The sequence below is a fragment of the Cotesia glomerata genome, linkage group LG5 (assembly GCF_020080835.1).
Source record: "Cotesia glomerata isolate CgM1 linkage group LG5, MPM_Cglom_v2.3, whole genome shotgun sequence".
Lineage (NCBI taxonomy): Eukaryota > Metazoa > Arthropoda > Insecta > Hymenoptera > Braconidae > Cotesia > Cotesia glomerata.
The window spans coordinates 3,777,285-3,795,193 of NC_058162.1; the positions used below are offsets into that span (position 1 = coordinate 3,777,285).

The window sequence follows — 17,909 nt, forward strand, 5'->3', positions numbered from 1 at the left end:
TTCACTTTCAACAACAATTATCTACAACACCACCGTAAATATTAATGCATACTTAGTCTTCTGAAGAGGCGTAATATAACGAATAAAAAGAGTTCATGGACCCGAAATCGTCAATGTGTTGCGCCGAAGCGAAATTAAGAAAGCGATCTTCCCGAGCAGTGTCCGTGAAAAGCATCCATCAATTAGCGATATCATTATTATATACATATGAATGCAGAAATATAGAAAAAAAGTAAGTACAATGCGTGCATGTATATACTTATCTGCCTGTGGGAGATGACACACTTGTACAAGCGAGCGTATTAAATAGAGGAAAAACGCGAATCGGTACCAGTTATTCTCACCGATCTAAACCGATCGTTTACAATTCTGTTGTTATTTATATAAAAATAATTTTTATTATTTATTTATTTTTGTGTCACTAAGCTGCCGATTATTGGCCTGTTTGCGACGTCATGGGACACGTGGTGAGACTGTGATTGGATTAATGATAATTAATTAATTACTGATTGTATCGATCACCATTTGAGGTTTTTTTAAACACTTTGGAAGTTAACTCGGTGCATTTTTTCAACAGATTCACGTGACCTTGACAATCATGGTTTATTGCGTTGTTGCTGCTGCGTCTAGGGCCACGCGGTACAGCTACAAAAATCCGGTCCTTGATTGTGGATACCTTCAAATTACACCCGAAGAAAAGTACTCTTGGGAGTCACCTAATTTTTACCAATATCGCACTATCGATCCCGAGGATGTCAGAGATCCTTCTATTGGTAATATTTATTTGTGTTATTTGTTTTTTATAAACGTTGCTAACAAATTTTTAATCTAAAAAATTGTGAAAAAACGTTTCGACCTTCTCTGATATTTAAATCGGACACTTAAGGCCTCTTATGCCTGCATATAAATTTTTTATTAAAGATAGTTCTAAATAGTTCCGACAGATGGCGCATGATCGCTGAATCGTCTCGTTACAAGAGAGTTAAATCTGAGAATTTAAGATAAAAAATAAAGATAATTTTTTCTACTCGTCTAAAGAGCTTATACTGTTGAAAATTTGCGGAGTAAATGTAAAATTGATGATTTTTAATCGATTACACGGAAAAAAGAAAATTTGAAGAATTACATTATAAATAGTAATAAGTGTTCCGTCGTATTAAAAACTAGAAAAATTACAGTTCGAAATAACATTTTTCTAAATTCAAACTTTGAATTTTAATTTTCAAAGCTTTCAATGTAAATTTTACATTCTGCAATGTAATTCTCATAAAATCTGTAATAATTATAATCTGAAACTGTAATTTTTCCAGTTTTCATCACTGAGCGCCACGTTACATTATATAATGTAATTTTTCTAGTTTTTTTTTTTTTTTCCGTGTAAATTTTTATAGTATGAAATTTACTCTAAGAAGAATTTTATTTATATTGTTAATTGAAAAAATCTACTACTTCATTTAATTAAAAAATAACTCTAAAATTACTCCAAACGCGGAGTATTTTATTTTTTCATTTTAATCCTCCGATTAATGGGAGTAAAAATTCACAATAATTTTGTATCCAACATTGTTTTTGAGTTTCATCAATTACTAAATCAATTTTGTCTAATACGTCACAAAAATTGAATTCTGTTATAAAATAGTATTTTAAGTACATAAGAATTCTATAGCACTTAATACGCTAATGCATAACAGTGTTCAAATGAAGCAACTATTTTATATAAAATATATCAAAGTGAAAAAAAATTCAAAATTACCGAATAAACTTTCAAACTAAATAAAATAATATGGTGCCATATCAGACATTTTTTTTCAGTGGTCTCGTTAAAAGTACAAAAAATTTTCAGATTTCAGCTAATTTCTACATCAGAAAAGTCTGAAATAATTTTTAGAACACGTTAAAATATAAATTTCTTTTCTCTTAAAGGTTTTGTTTGCTATTTTAAATAAAGAAACTCAATCTTGCTAATGTAAAAAACTATTTAAAAACAAGAAAAAAACGAAATCATTTTTAATTTTTGTATATTTATTTTCAATTAAAAATTTTATCTTGATCCAAAAAATTGGAAATAAAAAATAAAAATTTTTTTATGTAGATTTTTCCATAACTAAAATTTTATTTATCAATTTTCTTTCCACGCTAATAATTCTTTAATAACAATTCCATTAATCAATTATTCAAACAATAACCTATTACACTGATAGAAGAATTTATTTGTATTAAATAATATTTGTTAATAGGTAACAAATCATTTATTAGAGACCACTTTTAGTATTAAACAAATATTTCTTAGTATTTAAAATGATTTGTTTGTATTTAATAAATCTGATATTCATTTATTAAATATTAATAAATCTTTTAAATAGTAAGAAATATTTGTTAAGAACTAACAAATGGCTCTTAATAAATGATTTGTTAAATATTAACAAATCTTTTAACTATAAACAAATCCTTCTATCAGTGTATTTCCATTAAATTTGCACGCTAAACTTTTTCTCGAGCAATTATAAAGAAAGTGTTACTCCTATATATAACTCTCAAAGACATTGAAGCAAACAAAACTCTAAAATACCAACAACACTATTCTCTTCAAGAAAAACGAATAACTTCCAATAAATTTCTGTCTAGGAGTACTGAAAAAGGAATACTCCAAGAACTACATCTCAAAGCGACAGTCAATGGACCTGAGCGTGTTGTCCGACCGGATGTCCGTGGACACCGATTCCAGTGGATCACTCTCAGAGGACCTTACATTGACCCACCCAACGGACAACATCGCAGAATCAAGCGACTTCGAGCCGCGAGCTTTTGAAGATGCTAAATTCCCTGAAATTCAGGAACACGATCACGAGAAAGTAATCACCGTGGTGAAGAACGTGGCGGTTCCGTACCCAGTTGAGAAGGAAATCCGCTACCCAGTGATCAAGAAAGTCCCCTACCCTGTCCACACTCCAGTGGCTCAGCCTTACCCTGTTGAGAAGGAGGTTCCTTATCCCGTAAAAGTCGTCATAAAAATCCCCACCAAAGTTCCATACCCCGTTCCGGTCTACAAAGAAGTGCCCTACGCAGTCCAGGTTCCAGTGGAACGGAGAATTCCCTACAGAACTTACATCCCGGAGCCTTACCCAGTTGAGAAAAAGGTTTACTACGAGAATAAAATCCCCGTTCCGGAGCCTTATCCAATCGAAAAAACCATTCCGGTGCCTATAAAGATTCCTATTGCCGTTCCGCAGCCGATTCCAGTCGAGAAAACGGTGGCCTATCCTGTTGAAGTCAAGGTAGACAGGCCTATTCCTGTTCCTGTTCCTAAACCCTACCCAGTTCCGATCTATAAGCACGTTCCTTATCCGGTTTACAAGCCTAAACCTGTTCCAGTTGAGGTTAATGTCAAAAGACCAGTGCCTTATGAGGTTGTTAAGCACGTTCCTTATCCCGTTGAGGTTAAAGAACCTGAATTCTACCCAGTTGAAAAGGAAGTTCCCTATTCTGTGGAAGAACATAAGTCCTATTCAATTCCTGCTCCTGAAGAACCGGCTCCTATTAAAGAAGCTATTGATGAAGAAGAGAGCCTCTTTGAAAATGGCTATAAGGCTGAGGGTTGTTGCGGGGATGATTTCAAGCCTAGTGCTGTCGATAATTATGAAACTGCATATAAATATGGCGAAAGGAATGATAATGATCATGAAAAATTGATCCATTCTGATGAAGTTTTGGAGAAAAAGAAGGAAGATGTTAAGCCTGTTTATGAAGTTACTAAAGAGGATCGACAAGATGGCCGTGGAGACAAAATGGCTGGCGCAGATGGCGTTCCAGGCGCCACGGACTCTAAAGAAGTTATTTCAAAGGTGAATGAGAAGATTAATGAAATTGATGGGAATAATAAAAATAGTAAAAAAGTTAAACGTCTTAGGAAAATAATAAAGAGAATCAAAAGTTATGATAGCGAAAATGGAAAAGAGAAAGGAAATTAGTTTGCGGAAATAGAGCAAGATATGTCGATTACTAGAGCAATAAAAATTATTAATTTATGTTTTTATTATTGTACTATTGCGATTGATATTGAGAATGTAGAATTTCTTTATTGTTAGAGTCTAGTCATGGAAATAATTGTTCTATAAATCTTTTTGTTTTCCCCTGGTTATTGTTATTATTTTTGTACTATTGAGGTTATTTTTATTGATATAAGAAAGTTTTAAGAAGAGTTTAATGTTGATGTTAATGTTTATTTTGTATTTTTATATACGGTGCCGAATGCAATAAATAGTATATGGTTTTTGTGACTTATTGTATTGTTTCTGTGAATGGTTACAATTGTGACCATGATCAGTAGATTTTTATATTTGGAGCTGTTATTAAGTTAATGGCTCGGGATTGTCGGCATTTAACTAACGTGGCATTTGTTTAATGGGAGTTTTTTTCTGGAAAGCGAAAGCCTGAGAGGTATAAATATTTGTTGACGGTTTATATTCGGTATTTAGTTTGCTTTGTCAGAGTTTGAAGAACTGGGTTGTTATTGTTGGGATTTTCAACAATGAACCATAGTAATTTAGTAAGTATATTATAATTTTATTCAATTTATATTTTTTTTTAATTTTCTACTAAATTAAAATCAATTCAATTTTTCATTAAAAAAAATTGATAATTAATAAGGACAGAACACGAAAATTTTTTTTTAATAAATCAAATTCGATATCAAATTAAAAAAGTTTGGAAAATCCAAAAGTGCACGCCTCATAACGCTCATTCATTTTTTGAGAAAAAAATTAATTGTGTAATTGATTAAAAAAAAAAAATTATAATTCAGTAATTTCTTAGTGTTTTTTATTTTTTTTTTTTAAATATCGGTGCTCTTTTTTCTTGTCATATGCGCACGAAGTCTAAAAAAATCTAGCTTGATCAAGTGGCGCCATAGTTTTCACGTGACAAATCAGAAAAGTTCGTTTGGCTTTGTACGGTTATATCGTAATAAATTTTAATAAAAATTCAATTTAAAAAAAAAAATACGTAAACTAGGCTACTGATATGAAATACGGACCCAGTTCATCGCATTCGTAAACTAATAAAAAAAGTCCGGTCTTGAAATATCAATTTGTTCCGGAGTAATCATTGTTACATCCAAAATGGGGTGACATCCGAACGTCCACGTAAAATTTTTTTCAAAACGTTTTTTTTTTTTAAAATAGCAACATGAAATGATTTTAGAAAGTAAAAGATGGTTTAATTTAAGTGTTTTCTCCGTGTACATCTACTTATATTATTGTATAAGTGTAATATGGTTGTGATAGAGACATTTAAAGATCACAAAATTGCTTGACCTTGACGAGTCGAGTATAAAGCACAACGTCACGCGCTTCGCGCTATGAGACGTGCAAAAGTTAACTTAAAAAAAAAAAAACTATAAATAAGCCTATTATTTATTTATTGAATTTTTTAAATAAAAAATCAGATAACAACTTTTAAATTGACCCACTAACTTTATTCAAAATTTATTTCGTACACAATATGATTTTATTGTGATTAGAAGTTCCAATTTTGTTTCAAAATGTTTCGGGATTCCCGAGTAAAATAAATTATCTCTTGTTGACTTAGTTTTATGCCTATAAGATAGCACCACTGCTATGTTCTTGTTTTTAATTAAGCTTTTTTGATACTTATTAGGATAAAACTTTCTCTTTTCGTTTTAAAAATTTTATACATTAAAAAAAATAAAATAATAAAAACATTTTATGTTAAATATTCAATAAAATCATTTTTGATATAAGCGAAAATTAAATTAAACATTTTAGGTATAGTTTTAATGTCAATTTTTCGTTAGTTTCTATTATAAAATTATAATCTTTAGAATAGAAGTAATTATTTTGCGGATTACGATTAAAAGAAATTGCTCTTGAATAATAATCAACATAAAAACTTGAAATTAAATTATATAATTTTTTTTTTAGCAAATATTCTTCAATTATTATAATTAATTCTTATAATCTGTCTATACCATATTGCCGAATTATTATTTCAGTTAATTAATAATAAAAAATATTTACTTATTTCTTTAAGATTCAAATAATTTCGTAAAATATAAGCAATAAATTTGACGATACAAATCTAAAAAATATTTCTTGGAATTATCCAAAGGTTAATCCAAACGTGCATGCTTTAAGCGCTTATGTCATACGTGCATTAATCAAAGTAAAGTTTAAACATAAAAGTTTTCACAAATAATCTTATAATATATTTAATTTTTTAATAATTTGATATCCGACCTCGATAAAAAAAAAAAAAAAAAAAAAAAAAAACAATTATCTATTGTGCACTACAAGAATAAATTTAAAAAATAATTTTAATAACTTAATTACAATTACATTAAAAGTAATTAATTTTATTCACAACTCAATTTCATAATTCCTCTAAATATTTCCGCGGATAACATTTCTTCATACGAGTTTAACGCCCTCTTTTGTTCTAATGCGTGAATCATGAAAAAAGAACTAATTACAAGACTATATTACCGGCGGTCAACTAGCGAAACAATTGAGTGTATAAGCTGTATTTAAAAATACATTTTTTTTATACATGGTGGCTCCAAGGACAGGAAATTTCTTCAATTGTCGGCCGAAAAAATTAATTATAATTAAATAAAACAATATTAAACTACAATTTTCATTTTGTAACTTTCTATAAACCAGATGAAGAGATTTAAAAATAAATTAAGCTGAAAAATTGATTTTTATTCAAGTTATGGTGTTTATCCCTTCATAAAGACTTAAAAAATACATATTACTAGCAATCAAATCCACTTTTTTTATGTAAATATGGCAATGAATCAATTAAAAAAAATTTGTTAAGTTTAGCTATCATTTTTCTTGCTGCAATTTTAATTCAAAAATTTTTCATAAGCCAGACGAGAAGATTAAAAAAGTTTGGAAAATCCAAAAGTGCACGCCTCATAACGCTCATTCATTTTTTAAGAAAAAATAAATTGTGTAACTGATAAAAAAAAAGAAAATTATAATTAAGTAATTTCTTAGTGTTTTTTATTTTTTTTGAATATCAGCACCCTTTTTTCTTGTTATATGCGCACGCAGTCTAAAAAAATCTAGCTTTATCAAGTGGCGCCATAGTTTTCACGTGACAAATAAGAAAAATTCGTTTGTCTTTGTACGGTTATATCGTAATAAATTTTAATAAAAATTCAATTTAAAAAAAAAAAATACGTAAACTAGGCTACTGATATGAAATACGGACCCAGTTCATCGCATTCGTAAACTAATAAAAAAAGTCCGGTCTTGAAACATCAATTTGTTCGGGAATAATCATTGGTACATCCAAAATGGGGTGACATCCGGACGTCCACGTAAAATTTTTTTCAAAACGTTTTTTTTTTTCAAAATAGCTACATGAAATGATTTTAGAAAGTAAAAGATGGTTTAATTTAAGTGTTTTCTCCGTGTACATCTACTTATATTATTGTATAAGTGTAATATGGTTGTGATAGAGACATTTAAAGATCACAAAATTGCTTGACCTTGACGAGTCGAGTATAAAGCACAACCTCACGCGCTTCGCGCTATGAGGCGTGCAAAATAAATTGAGTTAAAAAATTGATTTTTTTGAAAGTATCGTGTTTACCCCTTCATACGCTTTCTGTATGAATTATATATACACAGAAAGAAAGGTTCACTTGAGCCAAGAAAATATTTTTCTTCATAATTATTTACTTGGGCGAAAAACAAATTTTTTTTTGACACAAGAAATTTCACTTATTCCAACAAATCAATTCTCTTGCTTCAAGAAATATGTTTCTTGATCCAAGACAATTTATTTAAGTCAAGAAAATTTTCTTGTTTTGAGAAAATTTCTCTCTTGCTCCAAAAAATTGAGTTCTTGACAGAAGTAAATTTTCTTGTCTTGAGAAAATTTTTCTCTTGCTCCAAAAAATTAAATATCTTGATAGTAAATTTTCATTAATATTTCTATTGACTAACATGTCAAATGGGAAGATCAAATAATATTGAATCATTTTTTTTTCATTCAATATGTATAATTGCGCGCTAAAATAATCTAAAATGGGTATCAAATATTCAAGAGAAAAATTTTCTCAAGATGAGAAAATTTTTTTCTCAGCTGAAGTAGGTGGCGCTGCTTCCCTAAAGTATCTAAAAATCTTGATCAAATATAAAAATTTATTGTATCAAGTATTAATGATAATTTGAATTAAGAAAAAATTACTTCCACCAAGAATAGAATTTCAAGAAAAATTTTTACTTCGGCCAAGACAACTTTGGTCTTCTTTCGGGCGACCGAAAATTTACTTGAGCCAAGAATTTTGTTCTCCAGTCAAGAAATCTTTCTTTCTGTGTACAATATGACTGCCAGATACGATTTAATGTGGTAAAATGTTGAGGTCTTAATTTTCCAGCGATAATTGAACATTGCTTGTTTTTAAATCATGCTATAATTTTGCCGAACTCAAATAATAAATTTGAGGATACAATTGAAAAAAAATGTTTTTTAGATTTCTGATACTAGTTCAAAGAATTCAAGTCAATAAATTTGAGAAATCTGAAAAATTAAATTTCCAAAAATTTGTTTTTTCAAAATATTTTTGGAACGGTTCAACCGATCAATTCTAAAAACTAATCAGCTCTTAACCTCAAAAAATCACGTCGATCTTTACGGTCCGGTCAAAATCGGTTGATTCGTTTGTGAGGTGTGATGATTTTTTTGTGTGTTTAATAAATAATTGAGTAAATAAATAATTTAATAAATTATTTATAATAATTTAATTAAATTAGTGTGTTCATTAAATAATTGAGTAAATAAATAATTAAATAATTAAAAATATTATTAAACTTAAAAATATTTTGTCGACGCACAGTAAAAAATTTTTCGTCATTGTGTAAAGTATAAAAATTTCTGTGTAGAATATTACACTCTAGTGTGTAGAATTTCACATTCTCATGTGTTGATTTAACACACTAGAATGTTGAATTAACATTAGTTTGTGTAAAAACAGTCAGTAACTCAAATATTTATTTATTTATTTATTTATTTATTAATAATATATGCCAAGGCACAGGCCAAATATTTGTGTTAAATTTGACGAAAATTTTTTTACTGTGCAGATTTTTTATCTATGGATATTTTATCCGCTGGATTTTTTGTCCGAGAATATTTTGACAAGGATATTTTGTCGGGGATATTTTATCCGCGGATATAGAGCCCGGTTAACGAGATATCGTTGTCGAAAAAAATTGAAAAAAAGATTAATCTTAAAAATATTGAACAAAATTATCGAAAGTTAAAAAATTGATATTATTTAAGCAGATAATAAATTGAGTAATTGATGTAATAACTAAAAACTAATAATTAAACCCGGCAATTAGGTCCTGCAAGTGGTCGGAGCAGTAATCCTGTGTCTGAGCATCGCATTGACTGGTTCCGCTAGTCGGAAGGAGGAACTCGAGCGAGCTGCTGAACTGGCGGTGGAACGCGCTGCCGAGAGAGTGGCCGAGAGGGCCGTCGAGAAGGCGCTCGAAAGTGGTAACTCCTCGACCGAGACCGAGACCATTCGTGTGTCGCACTCCAGCGTAAGGAAACAGGATAAAAGTTGGAAACTTCCGGGTTTCGTTTACACGCCGCAGCAGCGTCACGACTTTGAGCGAATTGCTAAAGAGCACGAGGCCGCAGAATTAGCCGCCAAGCAAATAAAACAAGCCAGCAGATTTTATAGGAGTGTTGTCGAGGATCCTTCGAGTTCTGATAACTACCACCTACATAATTATAACCACAACAATAACAATAATAACAATCATGATTATAAACAACCACAGATTGACTTCAATGTTTTTCCGTTCCGATCAACGCCACTACAGTTTGGCGGTCAATACCGATACGCCCCGGCGATCGATAATGACAAGGTGATTTCGGGAAAAACAGGTTTTTCTCAACAACACTCTCCGGTAAAACCGGTGCTGGAGTTCGCTGAGACAATTAGAGAAGAAACTAATTTTAATGGTTACAATCATCCAGTGGAACATTTCAAAGTTACGCAAAAAAGTTATCCTGTTATGTATTACTTTTATCCACATAAGACTTATCCTCTAAATGTCAGATATCTTATGCCGCTTCACGCTATTATAAGTCATATTAATGAAAAGAAAAGTGAAGAACTGTTTTGATTAATTTTTCCAAGTAAAAATTAAGTAATTCTTGGAAAGTGGAGTTAATTATCATTTTTGATAATTAAGTATCTAAAAAATTTTTTAGTTTTTTTGCACTGAAAAAAAAAATTAACTTGATTCGAGAGAAAAATTCTTGAATCAAGTAAAATTTACTTAAACCAAGTAAAAATTTATTAGTTTAAGAATTTTTTTACTCAAATCAAGCGATGAAGTTCTTCAAAATTATATACTTGATTCAAGAACATTTTTTTTCTGGGTGTTTTCTTCAAATCATCTCACTTTATGGCAAATTTGGAAGACAATCTTCAAATTAGTAAGAAATAAATTTTTAGAATACTGAAAAAAAAATTAATTTGATTCAAGAGAAAATTTTTGAACTAAGAATATAATTTTTAAGAGTTTCATTGTCTTGAATTAAAATAAAAAATTTTCGAATTAACTAAAATTTATTAAAATCAAGAAAAATTTCTAAGTTTAACAATTTTTCTATTCAAATTAAAAAGATAAAATTGTTTAAAATTATTTACTTGAATCACTTTATTCATTTACTGTACTTTTTTTTTTAATGTAAGAAATAATTGAAAAAATTTTCTATTGATAAAAAAAAACTTGGTCAATTTTTTTAATTGTTTTACTTTTGATAAACTTAAAAAAAATCAATATGATTGCTCAAAAAAAATTCTAATAATTATTTTTATAAATTAAACTATTATAGACTTTACTTCCAAAAAATTACGAAAAACTGTTGTGAAATATTTATATATTTTTTATAATTTATATGCCATTTATAATAAAGTTTTTTTTTACAAAATAAACATTCCTTACGTATAAAAATTATTTTGGGTATTAATTTTCTAATTTTTTAATTTAAAAAAATAATTCTTCAATAATAAAAATTGAAATAGTCTTTTTTCGATAAACTTTAACAGTTTGAATGCAAAAACATGAAAAATAAAGATTTATTAGTAAAAAAACTGTAGTGAGGGCGTGACAAAGAGAAGTTGCTAGGACAGTTGCTAAGGTACTACCAGAAGGGGAGTGGCTAACGCGCATCGCTAGGCAACAGTTGCGAAGAAAGCTGTCAGGGAGGCGCGTCTTAGATTTAATGCCGAGTATTCTTATTAAAAAAAAAACTTTTTAATATCTAATTACTAATTTATAAATGTTAAATTTTATTATTCATCAGAAAGTAATTATATATCATTCATATTAATCAAAAAAAAATAATTTCATTCCATTTAAAGCTACATAATAAATGTTTACATCAACAAAGTCAGACTTGACCGAGTAAAAGGTGTGTCCGTCTAAAATAATTTATATTTTGCTTCCTATTAATAAAAACCAATACATATTCATAAAATTAATAAGCATATACAGATGAAAAACGATAGTCCGGAAATTCTCGTTTATTATCCCGTTGAACAGGTCTCTTCCTCCCAGTTTTAGTTCCTATACACAACTATCCCTTTCACTCGGTAATTTACCAATACTTAAAGCCGAATCAAGCCCAAAATTGAAATTACACTGAATAATCCGCCCTAAGACGTGAAATGACATAAAAAATCTCCTTAGCGTTAATTTACGACTCATGTAATGCCTCCTTCGTTACTCAATAGTCAGACGGAAGTGGACAAAGAGTGCTTTATCATCGCGATCTAATCGAAAGTAACAACTGCCAAGTGCCCAAGGAGTATCACGTCATTCTGAGTTTTAAATTGCACTTTCACTACAAACCATCTCTCTACTACACGGTAAACACACAATGTAATGTAATACAAAAGCAATACTGGTCGCAATTTCCAGCCCAGAAGTTTCTATCTTTCCCAAATTCCAAAAATTCCCGAACCTCGTCAATAATTCTTGCATAGAAAAAAAGGTTGACTTGAGCCAAGAAAATATTTTTCATTCTAATTATTTTCTTGAGCGAAAAAAAAATTTTTTTTTGACACAAGAAATTTCACTTATTCCAACAAAATTAATTCTCTTACTTTAAGAAATACGTATCCTGATCCAAGAAAATTTATTTAAGTCAAGAAAATCTTGTTGTTTAGAGAAAATTCAGCCTCTTGCTCCAAAAAATTTAGTTCTTGATAGAAGTAAATTTTCTTGTCTTGAGAAAATTTCTCTTTTGCTCCAAAAAATTAAATATAAAGATAGAAGTAAATTTTCATTAATATTTTTATTGATTAACATGTCAAATGGGAAGATCAAATAATATTTCATCATTTTTTTTCATTCAATATGTATAATTGCACGCTAAAATAATATAAAATGGGTATCAAATATTCAAGAGAAAAATTTTCTCAAAGTGAGAAAATTTTTTTCTCAGCTGAAGTAGATGGCGCTGCTTCCCTAAAGTATCTAAAAATCTTGATCAAATATAAAAATTTATTGAATCAAGTATTTACGATAATTTGAATTAAGAAAAATGACTTCCACCAAGAATAGAATTTCTCGAAAAATTTTTACTTTGGCCAACACAACTTCGGTCTTCCTTCAGACACCCGAAAATTTTTTTGAGCCAAGAATTTTGTTCTCCAGTCAAGAAATTTTTCTTTCTGTGTACTCACCAGTCACTTTAAATAAAAATCAACGATTCCTGATTAATATTTATTCCTTCCGCTTATAGAGATAAAAAACCGGAAATGTTTGCGTAGAATATAAACCGATAAATCAACTTCTTTTGGGAACAACGCACGGATTAACAATTTATATGCTTATTAATAATTTAATTATTCAACCGATCGGCTAAGGGGCGCTAATCGCTCAAGGAAGTCGCTGTTCTAAGAACGCGAGGCAACAGATTGATGATGAGTCGATTAATTACTCCACATATGTGTTCGTGTGTCTGTGTCTATTTTTTGTATTTTCTATTACAATAGTGCCTTTACTTATACTATTACTATACGGGGTATGTTCTCAAATGTGCTGTTATCACGTGTTGCTAGCACGCATAAGAGCAAGTGTTTCACTTTCAACAAAACCGGCCTACCAACGCCAGTAGGATATTCCGGAGTATAGAGGGGAAAGCTGTACTTGAGTATATAAGTCCATTCTATCCGGGGGGAATTATTCCAGTAAACTCTGGACAGCGATAATATTACAATACTCATTTCATCATGAGGATTTCGGTAAGTTCTTAGTTTTTTTTAGCTTTGAATTTTACCAAATTTTACTCATTTTTATTTAAAGTGACATTGAAATTTTATTTGAAGATTAAAGTGAATTTTTTTATTTATTATTTTCTAACTGATATTTAAAGATGTACAGTGCTCGGGAATTTTTTAGAATAAATTTGAGTTTGAAATAATAGAATATTTTAGCAAATGTGGATATGCAAAATATTTGGAATTAATTATGGAATTTTTTAATATCAAAAATAATTATTCGTTTTATTACAAAATGTGTATTATTATAATTTATAAATAACAAAATTATTAAAAATTTTTTTTAGAGGTGTTGTATAAAATAAATTGTAAAAAAAAATTATCTTAACTATCTTTTATAAATAAATAGAATTTTACTTTATTAAATAATGACTTTTGTTAAATTGCACTGTACTTTCTTAACTATTGACGTTTTTAAAGATATAAGCTCATCCCGATATTACACTCATCAAGAGCTTTCATTTGAATACCCACATGCATTTTGATATATTTTTCATATATACATATATTTCATATATATATATATATATATATATATATATATATATATATATATATATATATATATATATATATATATAATATATAAATATACAAAAAAATGATGTGGGTAGTCAAATGAAAAGTCTCGATGAGTGTAACATCGGGATGAGTTTATATCTTTAAAAATGTCAATAGTTGACAAGATACAAGGTCATTTCTTAATTATTACTATTTTTTAAAATATAAGCTCGTCCTAATGTTACACTCATCAAGAGCTTTCATTTGAGTATCCACATGTATTTTGATATATTTTTTATAAATACATATATATATATAATATATATAAATGTATGAAAAAATGATGTGGGTACTCAAATGAAAGGTCTCGATGAGTGTAACATCGGGATGAGCTTATATCTTTAAACATGTCAATAGTTCACAAGATACAAGGTCATTTCTTAATTATGTTAAATTGCACTGTACTTTCTTAAACATTGCAGTTTTTCAAGATATAAGTTCATCCCGATGTTACACTCATCAAGAGCTTTCATTTGAGTACCCACATCCATTTTGATATATTTTTTATATATACATACATATAATATATATAAATATATGAAAAATTGATGTGGGTACTCAAATGAAAGCTCTTGATGAGTGTAACATCGGGATGAGTTTATATCTTCAAAAATGTCAATAGTTCACAAGATACAAGGTCATTTCTTAAATATGTATCTAGAGATAGATCATTTCCGAATCCAGCCTAAATACTTATCATCATAAATTGACTATTAATGAAAATGATATGAAACCTTGAAAAGGCACAACTCTAGGTCAAGACTTTTCCAACGATACCAAATTTAACCATAAAAACCCATTTTATCATATAACAATAATCTCTAATCTTAACCAAACTTTCAGTTGGCACTACTAGCGTTGCTACTATCAGGCAGCGTAACCTGCAAGGAAGCAGACTCAGAAGCCGCGGAAACAAAATCCGTGGAAGAATCTTCAACTGTCGAGAAAAAACAAGAAAAGCGAGGTCTCTACCACTCAGAGGGTAACTACGGAGGTGGATATGAAGGTCTCTTCATGAGCACTGGTTTCGAAGGCTACGAAGGGCACTCCCATGACGAACACTACCCTCACCACCACGAGGAGCACAAAGTTAAGGAAATAGTAATAGAGAAGAAGGTTAAGGTACCTTATCCAGTAGAGAAGAAAGTTCACTACCCCGTGGAGAAAGAAGTGCCTTATCCAGTCGAAAAGAAGGTTCCTGTGCCCTACGCAGTAGAAAAGAAGATCCCCGTTCCATACAAAGTGTACGTTAAAGTTCCAGTGCATATTCCCGCCCCATACCCAGTTGAAAAGAAGGTCCACTACCCAGTCCACGTTCCAGTGGAACGGCCAGTTCCCTACAAAGTCTACGTGCCAGCACCCTACCCCGTAGAGAAAAAAGTCCACTACCCCGTGAAGGTTCCAGTTCCACAACCGTTCCCCGTCGAGAAACACATCCCAGTGCCTGTCAAGGTCCACGTTCCATACCCCCAGCCATACCCAGTCGAAAAACACATCCCAGTGCCTGTGAAGGTCCATGTTGACAGGCCCGTTCCAGTTCCTGTCATCAAACCTTACCCAGTTCCAGTCGAGAAAAAGGTTCCCTATCCAGTAGAACATCCAGTTCCCTACCCCGTAAAGGTCCACGTTGAAAGGCCCGTTCCCTACCCAGTAGAAAAAAAGGTTCCCTACCCAGTCAAGGTCCCCGTTCCAGCGCCCTACCCAGTTGAGAAAAAGGTTCCAGTTCCGGTTGAGAAACCCGTTCCTTACCCAGTCAAGGTTCCATACGATCGCCCCGTTCCAGTCCATGTTACCAAACATGTTCCTTATGAGGTTACCAAACACGTTCCCTACCCGGTCAAGGTTCCAGTTCCATACAAGGTGGAACATCACGAACATCACGAACACCATGAACACCACGAAGCGGAACACGGCCATGATTTCGGAGGGCATGATTTTGGAGATCATGGGGATCTTGGAGGGCATAATTTCGAGTCCCATCATGGTTATTAAGCTTCGTAAATTTAGGTAGTTATTATTCGTTTTTATAAAAATTGTTTTGTATATCTTTTGTATGAAAATAAAAACCAAAGAAGAAAAATTGTTATTAATTTTTTGTAGTTTTGTATTTTTTTTTAGTGTCACGGTCAATGGATTTTTTCTTTTTAGAAGTTTCTACATGGAAAAAACAAGATGACACTGGATATCATCCCAGATTATACTACGTGATATCTGTGGTGAAAAAAAATTTCAGATAGTAGCTACACGGAAAAAAGAAAACAGGAATAATTACAGTATAAAATGTAAAATCGGTCCCGTCGTAATCAAAACTAGAAAAATTACAGTTCGAAATAACATTTTTCTAAATTCAAACTTTGAATGTTAATTTCCAGAGCTTTCAATGTAAATATTACATTCTACAATGTGATTCTTATAAAATCTGTAATAATTACAATCTGAAACTGTAATTTTTCCAGTTTTCATCACGGAGCGCCACGTTGCATTATATACTGTAATTTTTCGAGTTTTCTTTTTTCCGTGTAGAAAAATCTAGATTATACTACGTGATATCTGGATTATATTCATTGTAATCTGGATCATACTAGCTACTATCTGAAATTTTTTTTTCACTCAGTATAATCTGGGATGATATCCAGTGTCATCTTGTTCTTTTCGTGTATTCACACGCAAAAAACCCTGATAAATCCACGCAGCGTGGATTTAAGGCCCTTATATTCACACGGCGTGGATTTATCAGAACTTTTTTACTTATAAATAGACATGTCCTTTTTTTTACATAAAAAAATGCAAATTTAAATTTTGAAAAAAATTTTTTTTAATTATTCCATTTTTAATCAATTTTGAGAAAAAAAATAGGGTCGAAGTACCTTTTTTGGCCAGTTAATATTTGAATTAATTTATAAAAAATTATAAACATATTTTTTCTGAATTTTAAATAATTTATATTAAAAAAAATTGAGTTTGTAATGGTTTATTAATATAAATTCATTTCTATCGTTTATTTGAACAATAAATGGCCATAAACGGTACTTCTACCCTATATAATTGATACCGAAAAATTCTAAGTATAATTCCGATGAATAAAAATATTGAGGACCGTGAAACTAAACAATAAATTTAGTTTTAAGTTTTATTATCCACAAATTTCTGATCTTTAAGCAGACAAACTCAGTTGTATGCAATTTTGGCGTTGTTCTTTAGCGATTCTGCTGTAAAATAAAATTAATCTAAAGAAAAGACTCACCGAACGTAGGGAACATTTGCAGGAATATGATACTTGGCTCCAGGATCAAAATCGTCTTCAGACCTCAGAACAGGCGGTTTAATTCCCGCGTAAACTTCCATCATGCGATGCCAATGGCAGTTGTACTCCTCGCGGTTGACAATTCCGCGAAAAACGTCATACCGCCAGCGGTCGACGGCAATGCTGAAGGGCAGAAGCGGAAGCTTTTCCATGGCCAAGGAAAACAAGTAGTTTATGTCTGCTGCTGGTTCATCAATGTACTTGTTGGCCAATCCGAGGGTCTGCAAGTGGCGTGGCGAGCCCACGCTAAGAGCAACAGCTTCTCCGACGGCTTCGTGGAAACCTGAAGCAATTAGATAAATATAAATAATTGGTGATCTAGAATATTCGTGTGTGAGTAATTGATAGTATGTGCTCTTAATTAAGAGCCGCAATTATGCCGGAAGACTTCCTGGAGTAATAATGTGTGGGTTTACTGCTGTGCTGTTATTCTCGTGTTCCGGTACGGAATCCATCCGCGAGAGTGAAAGTGCGATAATTATATCGCGTAATATGGCATCTAACGCACGCGTATACTTTTATTTATTAGTTATTTTTTGTTAGTTAGAGTAATTAAATGTCACGGCTGGATGATTAATAAGTTGGCGAGAAGAAGTCAATTCCGGTTTGCCATTTTAGATATTCAATTATACTTTCTGATTATCAACATTTTAATTTTCGTTTATTTATTCATCTACTGGAGGGAGATTATTGTATAATCAT

At 30.8% G+C, this 17,909-nt stretch overlaps 3 protein-coding genes across 3 annotated transcripts in view; 2 read left to right on the forward strand and 1 right to left on the reverse strand.

The window, feature by feature from the left end:
• LOC123265901 (angiotensin-converting enzyme) overlaps positions 1 to 17,909 on the reverse strand; it is a 57,996-nt gene that overhangs the window by 25,881 nt on the left and 14,206 nt on the right. The window contains exon 10 of the mRNA XM_044729868.1: positions 17,148 to 17,490. Coding sequence (XP_044585803.1) covers positions 17,148 to 17,490 — 343 coding nt within the window. The remainder of the gene's footprint in view (positions 1 to 17,147; positions 17,491 to 17,909) is intronic.
• LOC123265907 (extensin-like) lies at positions 243 to 4,126 on the forward strand. The gene is made up of 3 exons (XM_044729876.1): positions 243 to 467; positions 578 to 773; positions 2,626 to 4,126. Exons 1-3 carry the CDS (start codon positions 456 to 458, stop codon positions 3,966 to 3,968), a joined length of 1,551 nt encoding a protein of 516 aa, XP_044585811.1. The 5' UTR covers positions 243 to 455; the 3' UTR covers positions 3,969 to 4,126.
• On the forward strand, positions 13,223 to 15,978 carry LOC123265919 (proline-rich protein 4-like). The gene is made up of 2 exons (XM_044729903.1): positions 13,223 to 13,306; positions 14,747 to 15,978. Exons 1-2 carry the CDS (start codon positions 13,295 to 13,297, stop codon positions 15,893 to 15,895), a joined length of 1,161 nt encoding a protein of 386 aa, XP_044585838.1. The 5' UTR covers positions 13,223 to 13,294; the 3' UTR covers positions 15,896 to 15,978.